Below are 19747 nucleotides of genomic sequence, written 5' to 3'. Positions count from 1 at the left end.
ATTATTAATGGCCAATAAGGTATAGGTGGGATTATTAGAGGCCAATTTCCCTATTTATTTTCTTCTTGTTTGTACTTTTAGTTTCTTTGAATACATTCTAATTAAATTAAAATTTATTTAAAATTCAATTCAAGTTTATCCGAATTCCAATTCCTTTAACAAAAATATATGAACATAAACCATATTAATAAAGAAGATAAGATAGTAATACAAATTGAACCTCTCTTTCTTCCCAGCTTTATTTTTACTTAAAAACTTAAAACACTGAAAATTAGCACATGCTGCCTACACTACAAATTGTGTTCATACTTCCTCTAATTGCAAAACTTGGCCTTCCCTTCTGCCATCTTCATTTTCTTAAATATTTACAACCTCATTGCTTACATGTTTGTAGCAAAACCTCTTTTCCTAACATTATTATTATTTTTATTATTAATATCATCATTTCACACCACAAACCATCTCACAACTTCCTTTAAGTCTTAAAATTTGTTCTTCATTTAAGAGCTTCAAATCAACACCATCATCTTTGTTTCCATCTTTCTGCAACAATCCCTTGCACATTATCCTATCTTCTTTAAGATCCAAATTCAGATGTGAAGATTTTGCTTCTGTTGGAGTACCTATTCATAAAACAAGATTTCAGGCCCGATTAGATCGGCATTAGTGTTCATAGATTGGTGCAACCCAGCCTGGCCCCGCCCATTTTGCCTAGAGGTGCACAAAAAACCGGGTTGAGAATCGAATCCGGTTTTGAAGCCAAACCCGACCCAGTTCTGAAACCGATTAGGTTGGCCCTGGTTTGGACCCGAACCGACACACAGGGTTGAAACCGGGTTGTAACACTATACTTTGAAACTAGTTTGAACCCGGTCAAACCCAACCTGTACCAGTTAAAACGCGGTTCATACACCCGACCCAGTTTGGCCAAAACTCGGTTTTGACTTTTGTTGACCAAACCCCAACCGACACGCAAGGTTGAAACCAGATTGTCACCCTATACTTTGACCCGGTTTGACCCCGATCAAACCCACCAACCTGTACCAGTTAAAACCCGGCTTCATACACAGGCTTAAACCGGTCAAACCCAACCCAGTTTGACCAAAATCCGGTTTTGACTTTTGTTGACCAGACCCAAACGGTTTCAACACGAACCGGTTTGGGCGCACCTCTATATAGAAGTGGGGTTCATCAAGAAAGGTTACTTTGGATGGGCTTTTGGTACATGGGCTTCTTGAGCCATACTGTTCCTGGGAACACCATTAGGTTAGTTTTGCTCAGCTTCTTCTTCTCTTCCGGTTCCAAGCGGCTGAAACCGAAGCTGTTGGTCCATGTTTCAACTAAATCGGGGATGGCAGACAGCACCAGCTTCTCGATCTTCAACGACTTCAGCAGCTAAACATAGCACACAACTCAAGTTGACTAGTCAAACATACAAGTCAACCGTTGATAAACAACTAAAAAAGAAACAAATAACTAGTACCTCTTCAATGGCATTCATGAGACGCCTACACATTCCTTGGCGCTGATATTTGCTGGATGTTGCAACAAGCGGCAATTCTGCAACTTCTGTTCCATGGATCCTGAACGAAAATATTGAAATATATAAACTAAATATAATAGTTTGGGTCAGTTGGTAAATATTAGAAAGTCTAGGGGTATGTATGTATTTATGTCAAAAGTCTAAAGTTGTTTCGTTTCATATAAAACCCATTGTCGCATGTATGTATGTATCGAACAAAATTCAGTTTGTATACGTTTAATCTTGTTGTGTTGCAATAATAACTTGTCTCACAAGGTACCTTATGGATGCTATACTAAGTAACATGTCATCTTTCTCCAAGACCACAGTGTAGAATCCTTCATAGTTGACACGCGCAAATTCTGATCTGCATACAAAATTTAGCAAAATAATTACGTTAAAATTGTAAGTAGTAATGTATAGGAGGAAGAATTCAAGAACGAGACCCACCCGAGATTGTACAATACATGGGGTATCATATTAACGCCTGTTCTCGGGTCCGCCATAGGAAGAAAACATTCCTCCATAATTGTTAAAGCAACGGCCAGTTTCAGATTGCATTCGACTTTCAGTGCAACAAAATGTTGATTAGAAAGAAGCTTTTCGTCTACATGAGCGCACTTCAAGAGGGTCCATGAGAAACCATCAGATGTTGAATTCATAAGCCCGACCCGTGTTTCAAGGCCCATGTGAGTCTGTAAGAGATGAATATCAAAGACTTAAGTATAACTAAAAATGACCCGTTTCGACTAGAACCCATTTCCCGACACGCACTAACTGCGTAGACTACCTCCTTACAGCTGTCACTACATAACCAGGTAGAAGGTATCGATCCACTTCCATGTCCAGTCTCCTTACCGCATTTCTTGTGGTCTGTTTACGTATGGATTTGTTATGACAAATAACAAATATAAAAGATTAGAAAATGTGTAACCAAAATTATAATCCATAAGTCAAACCATTGACATGATATAAAAAAAGATTAGGTGGATAAAAGGGCAGAACTACATTTATGTCTACACTGCAAACACTTCAGGACAGTCGTCTCGTTATTCTTGATAATGTTCCCGCAACTCCAGCAAGAGCAATTTGGACAATACCACTCGCCTTCGGGTATCTCCTGGAGAGTCAAAAAGCCAAAACCATTGAGGAAATGACAATGGGGAAAGTGAGCGGGTCGGGTTGACCCAAAACACTTTTTGGTCTTGTATTCTATTCGTGTTTGTTTGTTAAGGAAATGTATGTGTTCATGAACACCTACTGAATGAGATTTTATGTTCGTGTTCGTTCGTTAAGGAATTGAACGTGTTCGTTTAGGCAACGAACGTTCATGAACACAAATGGAAACAAACGAACATAAACAAGCATTCATGAACAGAATATATAATACATTGATACTTATTAAATGTTTTATTTATTGGAGTTTTGACGTATTTAAATAAAATATAAAAACCAAAAACACCAATGAACTATCGCGGCGGCCTCTGTTCATGTTTGTTGAACAAACGAACACTTCACGAGTTGTTCGCTGAACGTTCGGTTCGTTTGCAGCCCTAGTAAATATGGTTACAAAGCTATATAATTACAATGATAACCTACTTTTTTAGCTAATTTTTATATTACCCATTTGAGTGAATATAACTTTTTAAACATTGAACAAAATATTTAACAAAGAGAAAAATGCCCGGATAGTCCCTGTGGTTTGCTCCATTTTCACCTATAGTCCCTACATTTCTAAAATTATAGCTATAGTCCCCAACTTTTGCACATTCGTTCTCGGATAGTCCCTAGCGTGGATGGGGGTTAGTGTTTGGTGTTAAGTGGGCGTGAAATGACTGAAGTACCCTTACTAATTAAATATAACAAGTTAAAACATTAAAAGAAATACCTATTTGTGGGGCCCACTTCTAAACAAAACAACAACCCACCCCCACCATAGCCATTACCACCTGCACCACTTCATCACCCCCACCCACCCACACCGACCCCAACCCACCATTTCCATCACTTTAGTCATTTCACACCCACTTAACACCAAAAACTAACCCCCATTCACGTTAGGGACTATCTGAGAACGAATGTGCAAAAGTTGGGGACCATAGCTATAATTTTAGAAATGTAGGGAATATAAGTGAAAATGGAGCAAACCACAGAGACTATCCAGACATTTTTCTCATTTAATAAAATTACAAAAGTCAACAGTAAACATAGCTGCAAGGAAAGAAAGTCAAACCTGCACAAACAAACACGCTTGATGAAAAGTCGACGGGCAGTTATCACAGCATATTAACTCACCCCCGTCACCGCACACACCACAACAATCATCATTTTGGTCAAATTCTTCAACGCGTACCGCGCCTATGGTGCCTTTGACTTTATATTCAGTCAACCAAGCTTCCATTTGGCACAAAATAAAGGATTTCGTCGACCCCATAAAAAGATTTAAACACGGACAATTCAAGCTAAAACCCGCGTGCCTCTTGAACTTCGAAACCGAAAACACCTTCTCACAGCACTTGCATAATATACCCTCTTGGGTTATTATACCGTCTTTGACCACTGAATTATCGCGTGGGTTCCTGTACTGGATAACTTCATTGACGTGTATAATCCCGAAATCTATTAGCCACGATAATACTGTTCGTACATTACAGCCAGACCAACTCTCTTCCAGCCTACGTGGAAGCAGCCTGCAACTGCCTCTTCGGTTTTTCGACTTCTTTGGAACATTCCGGAAATGAGTATTCCGTTTTACGCCTTTTAGTTTGGTAGAAGAATCCCCAGGACTGCTATTTTTAGCTCTACCCTTTTCATGCTTAACCGATTTCTTGACTTTTGACTTTGGCTTTGACTTTGGCTTTGACTTTGACTTGGTTTTGCAGCTTCCATGATCATTGATTGCTGTACCTGGTGTTAGTCGAGTGCTGCTCTCGCTGATGTCATCTTCGTTACGTTCCATAACGGATGAATCTTTTCCGACTTTCTTGGAACATGGAACGGTAGCTCGACTTTCTTGGGAGGCTGGCGAAACGTTAACCTTAATCACATCATCTGCTTTTGGATAATTAGTGTCGGAATGACATAATCGACATCTGTTGACATCACGATTGCGAATACGCCCTTTAAGCAAATAGCAACTGGATTTGACACCTCGGACAGATGATTCGACCAAACGACATGTTACGATGGAAGCCGGTTGGCACAAACATGAGTTATCGCTGGAACGTTCTGCATCTGACAACTTCCTTCGCTTCAATCCCGTGAACTCGTTGGGATGCTCCTCGTTTGTCATAACCGAATGGTCACTGTTTGATAGATTTGGTAAGTGGTTAGGGGTATTGTTGTCATTTTCGAAATTGATCGCGCCGGTTACAACACACCTTTTACTACTTCTGCCATTTTCATGGCCGAAAAACACATCTTTGAAAATGTCGTTGTCGTCTAGTGAACCCTCAAAGCCGTTATCATTCAATTCCTTGATTCTGCGTGTTAATAACAGTTTTAAGGATTTGTTGCATTCCCTTTCCATTTTTAAAGTGTCTTGATTATATGCGAGCTCTAACAATGAATGTCACTATATCTGCAGAGACAGATGGATTTGGATCCAGACATTTCAAAATAAGTTTTCTAATTGAGTTACAGTATTTTATAATAACAAAATAAATACAGGCATAGATTGTTTTTATACAAGTATAGAGAAAGTTCACTTAAAACTAGTCAAGCCATATCGAAGAAATGAAGGGTCAAGGTTTAAATAATCATACCATGCTATATACAATTCGTTCACATGTCTTGACCCTTCATTGTTCTAATCTAGAGTCCGAGATTGGTTCCTTGGTTCTCAAGTTTGTTACGATTCTCAAACGAAGCCGCCCTATATACATATACTGATTTATGTTGGAAACTACGAGAACCGCATATTGTACCTTTTGCTTTAAGCATAACACATAAGACTTTAAAAAACCATCAATCAATTATCTTTTCTCTCTCCTATTAACTCATCAATGCACTATGTACAAGCATTTTACACGGTTCTCGACATAAAAATGGTTCTAAAAAGAATACCATTACATTTGTTCTTAACTTATGATCCAAGTAACTATACAAACATGCATCAAGTTATGCAACATTCACCACATAATTAACACAAATAATTAAAATCAAATTAAACAAAAAAAAAAATGATCACCAAAAGATGTAATATACACCTCTAAAACCTACATGAGCAAACTAGGTTTAGCCAAATTAATTTCCCAAAATTCATTACATTCATTCAGTAATAATAATAATCCAAACAAAACCCCCTTAAAAAAACGAATACAACAAATACCTTAATCATGAACATGACCGCATTCATGAGCCGGAAGCATTTAGAATTATAAAAGCAGTAGGGTAGGGTTGATGAAGACGAATTGGGGGAATATTAAGGGAAATGTGGGGGGCATTGAATTTATCAAACACAGTTATCAAGAGAGAGTGTTGGGTGCAGAAGAAGTGGAGGACCCGAACAATGCTCCACCCGTGAAGCTGGTGCCAAGTCAATAAGAATCCCATTTTATGTGGGTGGGTTTTGTAATTGGAAATCAACAACATTCGAATGTTCGTTCATCCATGGGTGCGATCATTCGCTTACATTATTACGTATGTTGTTGCTATTCTCTTCTTAGGATACTTGCATTTGTATGCGGAAAGAAAGCTTAAATTTTAATCGAAAACAACTTTGTGACACTGGGATTTTTATTATCTTAAATAAATACATTAGGGATTTAATTCAATTTTTTTTAAGTATAGTATATCTATATCTTCTATACTATATAATAAAAGAAACCAATTTTGTGACACTTGTCATCATCTTATGGATAATTATTATTTAGTATAATTAATCTCTTTTAATTAATTACAGATAATCCTCCTATTAAATATTATTTAGTTTAATCTCTTATAGAAAATTATTATTTAGTTTAATTTTAATTTAGTCTCTTCTAGAAAAAAAAATCAATAGAAACAAACTTAATTAGAGATTTCTAGCATATACTAGAAGTCTAGAACATGCGGAATCGATCTTTTACTTAACTAAAAATGTGTCTGATTTTAAAAAATAAGAGTAAAATGCGAAAGTGTCCATGCTCATTCGGTAAATTTGCCATATCCATCCAAATATTTTTTTTTGTTTGCAACTGGACCGTTTAGGTTTGGGTTTGTTGCCAGTTCCATCCAATTCGCTAACTCCGTTTAAAAGTAACTTCAACTCAACAAGCGCAGTTTGGACATTTTACCTATATTTTTTTAATATTTAGTAATTTCTTTTTTTACATTACATTTATGCAACTCGTGTAATACACCGGGTTTCTAAAAATATAACTTTTTTTATTATGTGGTATACAAAATTAGATTTATTCCAATCTGTATAATATATAGGGTATATAAAGATATAACAAGATATAACTTTTTATTGATTAGTATATAAAATTACATGTGCTCAACCCATACAATACAGGAGGTTTCTTAAAAATGTAAGTTTTTTCATTATTTAATATATAAAATTAAATTTACTCAAGACGTACAATACATGGGTTTTTAAGGATATAACTTTTTATTATTTAATATATAAAATTACATTTATTCAACCCATGTAATTAATCAGATTTTTAAAGATATATTATTTTATTATTCTGTATATAAAATCACATTTCTTCAACCCGTGTTACCCGTGTATCACACGGGGTTCTAACCTAGTATATATATAGGGGAGAGTTATCTTGAGAACGCTAAATATTTCGAGAACCGTGAGAACGAATGAAAAAACCAATCAAACCAATTTTTTTTAATACAAACCTCATTGTAATTAAGATACAACATCAAAAAAATAATTTACAACATCAAATAATTCATTTCTCTTTTCAAAATCACTCTTTTTAGATTTTTTTACACATGTGTAAATATAACAGATTTACACATGTGTAAATGGCAAACTTACACATGTGTAAATTTTCTTTATTTACGAATTCACGTAAATTTAAACGTGTAAATCAAATTTCTAACATTGTATTCGAATAATAATGATAAGTGTAAAAAAAATTGAATTTGAATTGTTTTTGACCAAGTTCTTGCGGTTTTTCATTTGTTCTCACGGTTCTCACAATATTTATCGTTCTCATTTAAACCCTCCCCTATATATATATATATATATGAGTAAACTGTCATTTTGGTCCCTGTGGTTCGGGTACTTTTGACATTTTAGTCCAAATTTCAAACTTTTTAAATCTGTGTCCCTATGGTTTCACTTTTTAAATATTGGTACCGATACATATGTTGTTCAGCCTGTTTCGATTCGATTTAGTACGAGAACAACACAAGATTCGTTTTCAATAAAATTTATATCGCAATGCCTGAAAAAAATAAACATAGAACGCAAACTAACCGAACCGATACCAACTAAACAACATTAATCCATTTTTATTGTTTTCAACTGATGCAGGGTTTTTCTTTTCAATTACTATATCGAGTGTTGGTATCTAATGAACCGAACAAAAGCGATCGAATTCCTGCCGCGAAGCGCGAGGAAATCTCACTAGTTATTATTATTTAGTTTAAACTTAGCGTAGGATTAAAATTATAAGAAGGATAAATAATTAATGTCTCTTCATTTATTGATATATAGTATAGAAGTGTAGAAGTTATAAAATGTATAAAATATGTTTAATAAACATATATTAATTTCAATTAGAATTTTGCCTTCGTTATTAGTTGTATTTATAGTGATAATGATACATTATTTTTATTAGATGCAATTATCTCTTGACTCAACTGACAAGAGAAAATGAACTGCAATCTTACAAATAAGTATAAGCTTTTCACTAAGCAAAATCATCTCTTATATTATTATGACTAGGTTTTTACTCGGGATTGCTTCCCGGGCTCAGGAAACTTAGTTATATTAATTACTATTTGTTACTAATACGACCACATTACATCAACCATCTCATTAGATTCAACAAAAATTGTCTTTAAATCACCGGATTAGATCATGAACGCATATTAGAGGTTAAACACAAGCACAATAGGACCACATGAATAATATCATTTCCACTTTTACTTCAATGCACTTAAATGATGGCGTGATTTGGGATTTTGTAAAAATGTTTGTTCTTGTACTTCTTAACAAAATTATATAGAATTCAAGAAAACAAAACAAAGACTTAAAGAACTATAGTTTAACACCCAATGTGATCGAGCAAATAGATGTTGACCAAAAGTCAAACAGTTGTTGACGAAAAGTGAAACAGATGTTCAACCAGATCCACTGTCTTCTTATAGTTTAGGACTGTTTTCCTCTTCAAAACACTGTTCAACCTAACATAGGTTTCCATGAACTATTGACCTAAAGTCAAACAGATGTTAAAACCAATGTTTGAGTTATTCAAACGTCTGTTGAATACTAAATGAGATGTTGACCAAAAGTCAATCAGATGTTTACCAAAAGTCAAATGGAGTATACTGTCTTTAGTTCACATCTCCACATTGTTTCCGTTAGACATGGACCTAATAATTTACATGTACATATATAGTTTTAGAATCACAACTTCAAAACTAAACAAACAAGTCTAGTATCAGTTTCGAAAAGCAAACAACTACAACCCAAAAACTTGGTTCAATGTATCCTTCTGCATTTGCCTTCTTCAACCCAAAAAACATTCATCCGAATATAAAAAGATTTTTACCTTTCACAAAGTTAAGTGTAAATGTTTGACCTGGAACCATGCCTTTATCTCTCACAAACTTTCTCATTCCTTGCAGATAATATCTTGGTTGACCACGAGATGAACCTATAGCAGCTTGAATATTCCAAACATCACCTGCCACGTCCACAATCTTCAAACCCATCTTACGATTCAGTCCAAGATCTTCAGCCTGTTTTTTAAAAAGACGATGTAACTAACAAAGAACAATTCAATAAACAAAGAATTAACACATCTTTAAAATCTGACTAAAGTATTATATATTAGTAAACTCATCATCACAAACTTACAAAATGACCGTCCACACGGAAAGAAATAGGTATGATCTGATTATCTTCATTCCCAACAACCATACCACTTTCATTGACATTAACAATGTCCTGCACAGCTTCAGTATCTGAACTCAAGACAATCTCTTCTATCACCTTTTCTTTAACAACAACACAAACCTCCGGGGGAAGCACTAAATCACAGGTAGCACAATTGAAAACCGTGATATGAAAAGTCTGAAGATCTATCATCTCAAAGACAATGAGATGATCAGCAGTTAATGACAACTCATTCTTTATCTCTTTCCATCCGGTAATTATGTAAAGTTCATTGTTGATATCTTCCATCCCTACAGACCAGTTCTGGTTTTCAGATCCTTTAATAAGAACCGGATATGAAGGAATAGTGTTTAACATCTTGTGATGAACAAAACAACGATTAATACTCTACAATCAGAATAAAACAAATTATATAGTACATTAGTAAAAATATATCAGAAAATTAAGTAAAAAAATAAAACACAACAATTAAACAACTGTATCTCCAAAAAAATTACATGAAGAATAATATTCGAAGTTACATACCACATAATCTTTGTTACCAGATGGTTTGTAGTAAAACTCTTCACAAGGAGCAAGAGCAATGTCTTGATAAAAATACAATATTCTGAAACTTTGTAATGCTTCTTCATAATGAAATATCAACCATGAATCTGAAGGTATTTTCAAACTGTCTACCAACTGACACTAACCATTATAAAAATAATATCTGCCATTGCTTAGAGGATAGATCTTGACTTTAAAAACATTTCCAGTTGTGGTCCGGATGTTTGTATTTCCAATTGGATAATTAAATTGTTGAATCCAATTTTGATATTGTTTTGGCAAAATCTAAGCATAAATATAAGAAACACTTTTATTGCTAAATATCATATCAAAAAATTAAAATTAAGTGTTAAACTAAGATCAGATAAAATTACTAACCAAACATTTCCTTTTACTGTTTTCAAGGTAACATGGAAATCCATAAATCATTCTCACATAAAACTGTAACAGTATCAATCATATAGAATAAAAATCAATAACATTAAGAAACAAATGAATACAATCCATTAAGGTATGCATTACATCTAAATAAAAGATAATACAACTAATATATATCAAAATAACAATAGACAACATCAAAAAAGGTGAGAATACATGTAATTTCTTATCCTATCGAAATATATATATTTTTTACATTATAAAAACAACTTATTAACTTTTATAACTCAATAAGTTATAAGTTGCTCCAAAATAAGCTAACCCAAACACCCACTTAGAATCATATATGTCTATCATAACATGCATAATAACTACATAGTAATCAGATGTACAAAAAAAATAGGACTATCAGAAATTCTTCCAGTATAAGCCGCAACAATAAACGCAATCATAACCAACAATGGATTGAAAAAAAAAACAAGGAGATACATGAATACACCACCGTCGATTACAACTTCTACATTAAAATAGCAAGAACCATAATCGGCTATAGAATTCAAAACTAAAAGAATAAACATGAAAAAATACAAAACAAATCAGATTATTTAACAATACCTTTATTATTATACAAGATGATTGTGACACCTGTGTCACTTCAACCATCAAACAAACGCCAAACCAATGAAATATTTTATTTCATACTTTGGACTTGTATAAATATGTGTATCGTTTGCACATATCAACTCTTGTTCAATTTCAAACTCTACATCGCTTTCTGGAGAATTATACGCAAACTGGTGCTTAAACGTGCTCAGTTTAATGCGACAAATACTCCGGAACATCAACCTATACTCAACATACCTTAAATAACCTTTACATAACTTAGAAATAAGTTTTGAAGGCCTTGGTATGGCAAAAACAAGTTAATTCGCTTACAGGGACTAAACTTGACAAACTGCGAAAGTATGCCAATTTGAACTGTAACGAACATTCCGGAACATGTCCATAAGTTAAACATACCATAAATATCCTTTACGTAGCTTAGAAATAGGCTTTGAGGGGTTTGGTATGCTAAAACAAACTTTTGGATCATTCAGGGGCTAAAAGTGTCAAAAAGTGCACAAGTTTGCACTTTCGCGCATAACTTACGTTCTGAATACATCCGGACATCCAAAAATTTATGTAAGCATTATAATATTATGCCTTAGTGTTTGGCATGAGAAAAATCCATTCGTCGCGTCATTTGGATCGTCTTTCGCGCTTATGCGCATTCCGTCGTAATTAAGCGAACATCGCGATCGTACGGCCAAACGAACCAACATCCGACATATTTTTGAGCATGTTTCATGTCCACAATGTTTAGGCATCATTTTAGGGCCTTAAAGTTGGCTTTACGGGCCTTAGAAGTGTCGGAAATGGCTTAAACACGCAACAGGGACCAAAACTGCCAAAACTGAAACTTGTTGTCTGACCAGCACCTCCAGGCGGCCCGCATTAGTTTGGCCTGCACATGGAGGCGGGCCGCGTGGGACTAACAGACCAGATTCAATGTTTGAATCCACTTGCGATTGGCCTTTCGTTCGTTCAAGGGGCAATGCCCTTTCACCCAATCAAGAGCCAAGGGCCATTTTCAGTAACCACAACATTTTGACAAGTGGACGCTTAGGATCGTGGCACGAAAATCAAGAAACGATCCTAACGGCTTTACTTTTCCTATAAATACCCCCCCCCCCCCTTTGATGTAAAACCCACACAAATCTGATCAAAATGCTCTAAGTTGATGCCATTGCTTCATACCTGAGCTCTTTGATCTAGATTAGCATTCGGGGACCCTCCGTAAGTATTCTTTCGCTCTTTTATTCGCTTTTTGAGTCCGAAAGTCAACGTTTTGTTGACTTTCTGCATTGACTAGCCTATGGTCAACCCGAAGTTCATGGAACTTCATAACGTGAGTGTGATCACGATGTTTATAGTCCGTAGTGACTATACCTACTGATTACCACGTTATCTAGGCTCAGTGACGAGTCGTAGTTTCGGCCAAAATGTGCATTCTTGCATATTTTGTAACCAAACTACTCGTGAGCATCAAAGCCGTTTGTTTTGATGCCAAACATGTTTTCTAATCTTAGTTAAGCATGTTCTAACATGCTTAGCTCGTCACTTTTAGTTTAGTGCTTATATAGGGTCGTAAGGTAAGCGATCTAAACCATCGCTTATACTTTCGAACCCGACCCATTTGGTCGATCATTAGGATCCGACCAAACACATTAGGAGACCATAGCTATAACCTTCCGAGGTTATGCCTTGTGGTCACGATGTTAGGCGTTCCAAACGCGTTCTACGCGAACGACGCGTTAAGGTAGCATAAGCTACCTAAACGGGTCGTGATGGGCCGTAAGCACTTAGGGTAGGTTTCATTTTAGTATGTAGGCTTTGTTAGACCATATTACACGAGTCTCCATACTCGTTTGGTTTACGAACCCGCATACTATCCGATCCTTCCGATTTTGGTCCGGTATATTAATATAGCTACCTATTAGGTGCCGTTTGATATTCCGTGATCTCTAGCATTATCTGGTTATATTACAAGGAATTCAAAGCAATCTCAGGTGAGTACATTGAACCCCTCTTTTACTATTTTCCAAACTGTTTTGGGGTGAAACACATGTGCCTATCTGTTACTTTCATGCTTTCCATGTTTTCACATCATATACCTGCTATGTTCGTTAGTACATTATAGTACATGATTTCATTACATTTCATGCTATGTATGCCCATTGTGTGCATACTTAGTACATTGTTTTACATTACATTTCATGCTATGTATGCCCATTGTGTGCGTACTTAGTACATTGTTTTACAATACATTTCATGCTATGTATGCCCATTGTGTGCGTACTTAGTACATTGCTTTACATTTACATTTCATGCTACGTATGCCCATTGTGTGCGTACTTAGTACATTGTTTTACATTACATATCATGCTATGTATGCCCATTGTGTGCGTACTTAGTACAATTATTTACATCACATGCCTTCATCTTGGTACAGCATTTGGTTTGTTTAACATGGAACAATACATTCATTAACATTAGTTACGCCGTTCGTTAGTAGGTAGTGGTACCATAGGAATTGACAACTCCCGTTCCTGAAATCCTGGGTTTGATAGGATTGGAAGGAATGACCGAATTCGATATACATAACTTAGATAAACCTTTAATTTGTTTAAGGGTTTATTGCCACAGTCTCAAGGCTTGGATGTATGCATATTTTACAATACCGCACAAATGTTAATATCAGTAGAGCATGCATTGTTCCACGAAACATAACGTTGATTTAAACCATGTTTTACTTCAACACCTTGTTTTGTGCATTTTACATATGGTTGAGTTGATACATCTCGCTTACTATACAAGATATATTTTGGGTACACATTACATTATCTACATTGAACATAAACATTTTGACATTGATACACATACTTGGTGGTTTACATTGAACATAGACATTTCGACACGGTTTACACAATAACACTTGACATTTGGTTTATACATGAACAATTTACATGGTGGATGGTTTGGGTAAATGGTTGGTGTAACGTGGCGTATGTAATATGATACAAACATGGTGGATATGCCGCTGGTACTTCCTATATATAAATGCTTGTATAGTATTACATATCGTAGCGTTATCCAAGTCATTTCAGTTTAGATACATTACATTTTACACAAATAACATATTCTTCACAAGACATTGTTTTACAAACGACTTATCTTATACAAACTCATTTTACTTGGTTATTCATTTAAACCATACAGTGTTCTCTTATATATACATATCATCTGATCTTATTTCAAATGATTTACAAGACAAAGCAAATTACAAGGTTCATGACTAAACATTTTTCTCAAACATAAGTCATGAATTCCGTTTTCACAAAACCAATGTATCTCACAGGCATTTTTATGCTGACGTACCTATTTTCACATGTGTTTTCAGGAGATGATGCATAGGACTTATCAAGATATACTTAGGCGGACCTGTGCCTTAGTAACTTAAAACGAGACAATAACTAGTTAATTTATGTTATGTACTATTTGGTTCTTGTTTAAACAATGTAAACTTTCATGTTTGATCAATAAAATGGAACTTCAATTGCCATGGATTTGAAACAATTAATTCTGTTACAACACTCCCCGATATTTCCGCCACGTTTGGTGTGTTCTACGTGGTCGGGGTGTGACAATGATATTGATGAAGTTCGGAAGAAATCGAAGAAGATGACAGAGTTTGTTGGAGAAAGTGTAGAAAGAAACGTGGAGAGAGAAACGAACCGAGATTTTGTGAGGATCTTTAAAAAGTTAGAAGTTTAAAAATATCCCATGTAATCGGGTCGGATCATCCCATTTAGTTTTTCGTCAACATCTGTTTGAGTTTTGGTCAACATCTCATTTAGTATTCAACAGAAATTTGAATAAGTCAATCAGTGGTTTGAAAATCTGTTTGACTGTTAATCAACAGATGGATGGAAACCCATGTTAGATTGAACAGTGTTTTGAACAGATGTTTAAACATCTGTTTAGACTTAAACTGTAACAACTGTCACTAAAACCATAATTAGGATGGTAATTAGCTATTAAGGAAACCCTAATTGAGAAACCCAAGTAATTCTGCACTAACCCTAAAATTTCCAGAACAATCAGAATCAGGATCAGGGCCCCTAAAACTCAGGGGGGGCAAAACCCTAGCCAACGATTATCCTCATAACTATTTGTAAAATTCGAAATTTACGAAACTGTCGACACAGCAAGCCTAGTTACACACGTAGCTACCCTATGAACATAGGTTACCACTCGCGTAGCGCGACGCCTATGGGGGGTACCCCTCGCGCTACGCGACGGTGTCAAATTTCGGGTATAAATAGAGGGGGTTGGGACTTGAATTCTGTCTTTGAAACGACGTAAATCCGAGTTACGTAGATCAAGTTATAAGCAAAACAGTCCAACACACACACACAATTATCGAAACGCTGCCGCAATCAGGGTAATAACTCGATCGCTATTACGATTCAACGTTCGATCGATTGTAACTATCCAACGATAGTCCAGGTGCTGCTCAATTGAGCTTGTACTTTGATTATTCGTCGTGATTTCGACTTGAATATTAGAGTGCTGTTCGAATTCGGACTATGCTCTGTTATTCATTGTGAATCCGATTGAATTATCGAGTATTGCACTGATTAATCGTTGTGAAGGTTTAATCTCGTGAATTGTCGTAATTGCTGTATTAGTTACAAACCCGTTTGTGTGAATTAGGCTAATCAGTAGACTAGACTCTGCCCAAATTGAATCAGCAATATATCAAGGATATCTGTAGACTAAACTTTGCCCGTAGAAATCTGCAATGTGAGTTCATTTCTCTTTCCTCACCGTTTGTGAGTCCATACTCTTTTATCACAGTTTTATCACCTTTTCGTAAAACAATTATATTGCAAATTGTTTTCTTAAATCCTAAATGGTTACCAGTTATACTTACAGTGATTAAGTTATTATATTTTATAATAACTACTGGTATGGGAGGTATTATACATTATTTGATTCTCATTGCTATTACCCAGAAAGTTAGCATAACCATAATTATTATATATAAATCTAAATGGCAGATACCATAACAAAGTCAAGTATACTGTATTCTATTTGTAGTCAAGTTATTATATCATATTATTACAATTAGTGAATTAACATGTTTTGATAAGTTATAATAATTGACATAAAATGTCATTATTCTGAATTGCATGATTTAGTGCTAGAGGTAATATATTTGACAAAGTAATAAGACATCATTATGTCCAAAGTCACTAGCTGAAAGAATGATCAGCAGTGATATGTCCAAAGACACTAGTTGAAAGAATGATCAACAGTGTTATAATTAAAATCACTAGTTGAAAGAATGATCAACAGTGATAATGACCAGAAGCACTAGTTGAAAGAATGATCAACAGTGCCATGAATAGAATCGCTAGTTGAAAGAATGATCAACAGCGATATGACCAAAGACCTTAGTTGAAAGAATGATCAACAGGGTTATGAACAAGTGATATGGTCAGAGTCACTAGTTGAAAGAATGATCAACAGTGATATGACCCAGTCATAGGAATTGCCTAATGATAGGTAAATTGAATAACAGTAAAGTATAGTTATTTGATTAATTCACTATTGGATGAAAGTAAACCAATGAGTGATATTATTGCTGTTATATTGGAATTGCTATTATGTGACAAAATACTGATTGAGTAAGGTAAATGCAAATAAATATAAAACCTTAATACTGTAAGGTATAACAAGATATTTGTATAAAAATGGAATGAATTCACTCAGCATTCCCGCTGACAAAACCTTTTTCAAACATGTTTCAGGTAATTACCATAAGGCTGGATACGGCACTGAAAGGCATCAAGAAATGGCTTATTAAAGAAATATTGTTTTATAAAATAAAATTTATCTTTATTAAAGCTACCATTTTAAAATAGGGAGTTATCCCATCTATTTAAATCAAATCCGGTGTTTTCTAAACTCTGATATTTTTCCTAACTCACGGTCCTGATGAAAATTCCGCTGCAATGTTTTTCAAAAATAATCACCGGTACCACGGGACTGCTCACGGCACCCGATTCCGTCCAGGGTGGGTCGGGGGTCGTGACAGAAGGTGGTATCAGAGCCACTGATCAAGCCATTATTCTGAGCCTATAAGTGTTGTATTTAAACTTAAATAAAAGTTAGGAGATTGCTATTAACTGGTAGCATATCTGATAACATTCAAAGGTGGAATAAGAAAAGATGCCTTAGTATAAGCTAAGTCACTTGTTTAAGCTATTTAGGTATTCTTCTAATACCTAAACAATAAAGTTAGGAAACTAATACAAATTAACTTATGTGTTATACATGAATACGTATATGTCAATATGCACATATAATATCCTGGAGGTATTATTTTATTTTAATTATTCTGTGATATTAATAAGTGAAAATATTTGCAATCCAGATGTCGAAGGAAGTATCATATAATCCAGAAGCTCATACTAATAATGAAAATCCTTTGGATAAAAATGCTATAGAAAATCTAATAGCTTAAGGAATAGCTAATGCTTTACCTTTAATAATTAAAGCTGTTAAAAATCCCATAGAACCCACCAAAGCTATGAACAGTAAGCATACCCATGACGATAGTTTTAACCATAGTGTCAATAGTGATAATAATGATATTACCAAAACCCCATTTTCTAAGAAGAAGAAGGCGATGACTCTCGGGTGTACCTACAAAGAATTTCTAGCTTGTAAACCAACTGAGTTCGCGGGCAGTGAAGGTGCCACGGCTGCTCTGCGATGGTTGGAAAAGACAGAGGCTGTTCTTACGATCAGCAAATGTGCTAAAGAAGATAAGGTGATGTATGCATCTAATCTCTTTAAGGAAGAAGCCTTAGAATGGTGGAATACTATTCTTCAGGCAAAAGGAAGGACCATGGCTTATGCCATAAACTGGGAAGAATTCAAGGAAACGGTAGAAAGAAAATTTTGTCCTCCTTATGAAAAGGAAAGAATAACTAACAAGTTCCTAAATCATAAAATGATAGATGTGAATTGTCATGAATATACGACAACATTCTTCGAATATGCAAGAATGGTACCAACTCTGGCTTCGCCAGAACCCGTACTGATTTCTCGTTATATTTGGGGATTAGTTAGCGAAATCCGAGATATAGTCAAGGCCGTTAGACCCCAGACTATTGAGGAAGCAGTTGAACTAGCTAACATGCTGACAGATGGACTAATCCGCACAAGAGAAGAAAACAAGAAGAAAGAATTAGCCCAGAAAATTTCCCAAGGACTCAAGAAGAAAGAAACTGAACCGTCATTGGAGCAACCTATCTGCAGAAATAGTAACAAAACGCATTCAGGACGATGTCGTTTTAGGAACACACCCTACTGTGACTTCTGCAAGATGACCGGGCACACAGAGGAAGAGTGCAGAAGGAAAACTAACATCTGTTACAATTGCGGGGAAACCGGACACATCAAACCGTATTGCCCAAAACTAACCAAAACATCTAACAACAGGCTAGAACAACAGACGGAGCTAAGAAGAACGCACTAGCATACGCACTTACTACACAAGAAGCAGAGATGATTCCAGACGTAGTCACTGATATACATCTAAGTTAAGTTATTATTTGACCCTAGTACAAATAAAAGTTCATAAAATAAATACATTCCGTCAAATATTTCCTCTATTTCAGATCCATACCAAACTTGTTTGGTTTTCACTTTCGTTGAATCATTTATTTGGTCACGATCACCTTGTGGTGACGTTTTCACAAATTTGAAGCTTGTGCTAATCTCGTTGCACCTCTTACATACGGGTTTAATTATTCATTCATGTTGAATCCGCTTTGATTTATTCTATCAAAACAATCTTAACACAATCGTGTGCTAAGATAATGATACACAAATTCATTTCATATTTCCGTGTATCTATCGAGCGTTTCGTAATCCTTATTGCCTTATCATCTTCGATCGAAAAACTTTCTTCAATTATTTCAATTTCAATCCAAAATAATTTATTGAAACAATCGGATTTACTTCATTTTGATTTACATCATGGTGAAACTCGTATCATTCACCGCTACTATTTCAATCACTATGACACCTTGTGGAGTCATAATAAATTTATAGCTTGAACTATTTTCAATTTCACTCCTAAAATACGAATTTTAATTTTTGATTCATATTCTTAACCAGTCTTAATACAACTATGTGTTAAGATAAAAGTACACAAATTCGTATCATATTCCGGTGTACTTCTTAAACGTTTCTTCTATCATCGAAAATTTTATAATATTTCATTTTGTCTTTTCATCATCAATTGAAACTCCTATTTGAAATGAATATCCAAGTTTTCTTTATTTAAACTTTCAGTTGATTATACGGTGAAATTGTTCGAGCACCGTAACTATTGAAATTATTCCAATCATTACGACACCTTGCGGAGTCGTTACAAACTTGTAGCTTGGGCTAATCCTAATCATACGAACCATTCAAAACCACGTATGTCTTTCGTTTGACTCATCATATGAAAGTAATTTTGATATAATTGTGTATTAAGACAATGATACACTAAACTCTATTGTATTCCAGTGTATCCTTGCAATGTCAATACACCGATTTTTCTCTTGATA

The 19747-nt window shown here is 35.1% G+C and overlaps 1 protein-coding gene across 1 annotated transcript; it reads right to left on the bottom strand.

Annotated features, from left to right (window-relative positions):
* Positions 1-169: 169 nt before the first annotated feature.
* Positions 170-6195, bottom strand: LOC110897456 (increased DNA methylation 1). Its single transcript, XM_022144203.2, has 9 exons — positions 5853-6195; positions 3756-5102; positions 2531-2642; positions 2313-2395; positions 1973-2217; positions 1803-1889; positions 1484-1583; positions 1206-1395; positions 170-623 (listed from the first exon to the last, which is right to left on the bottom strand). Exons 2-9 carry the CDS (start codon positions 5049-5051, stop codon positions 442-444), a joined length of 2295 nt encoding a protein of 764 aa, XP_021999895.1. The 5' UTR covers positions 5052-5102; positions 5853-6195; the 3' UTR covers positions 170-441.
* Between the last annotated feature and the right edge of the window lie 13552 nt (positions 6196-19747).

The sequence above is a fragment of the Helianthus annuus genome, chromosome 13 (genome assembly GCF_002127325.2).
Source record: "Helianthus annuus cultivar XRQ/B chromosome 13, HanXRQr2.0-SUNRISE, whole genome shotgun sequence".
Classification (NCBI taxonomy): Eukaryota; Viridiplantae; Streptophyta; class Magnoliopsida; order Asterales; family Asteraceae; genus Helianthus; species Helianthus annuus.
The sequence above is the reverse complement of the archived record's forward strand: the minus strand, read 5'-3'. Positions and strand labels throughout refer to the sequence as shown.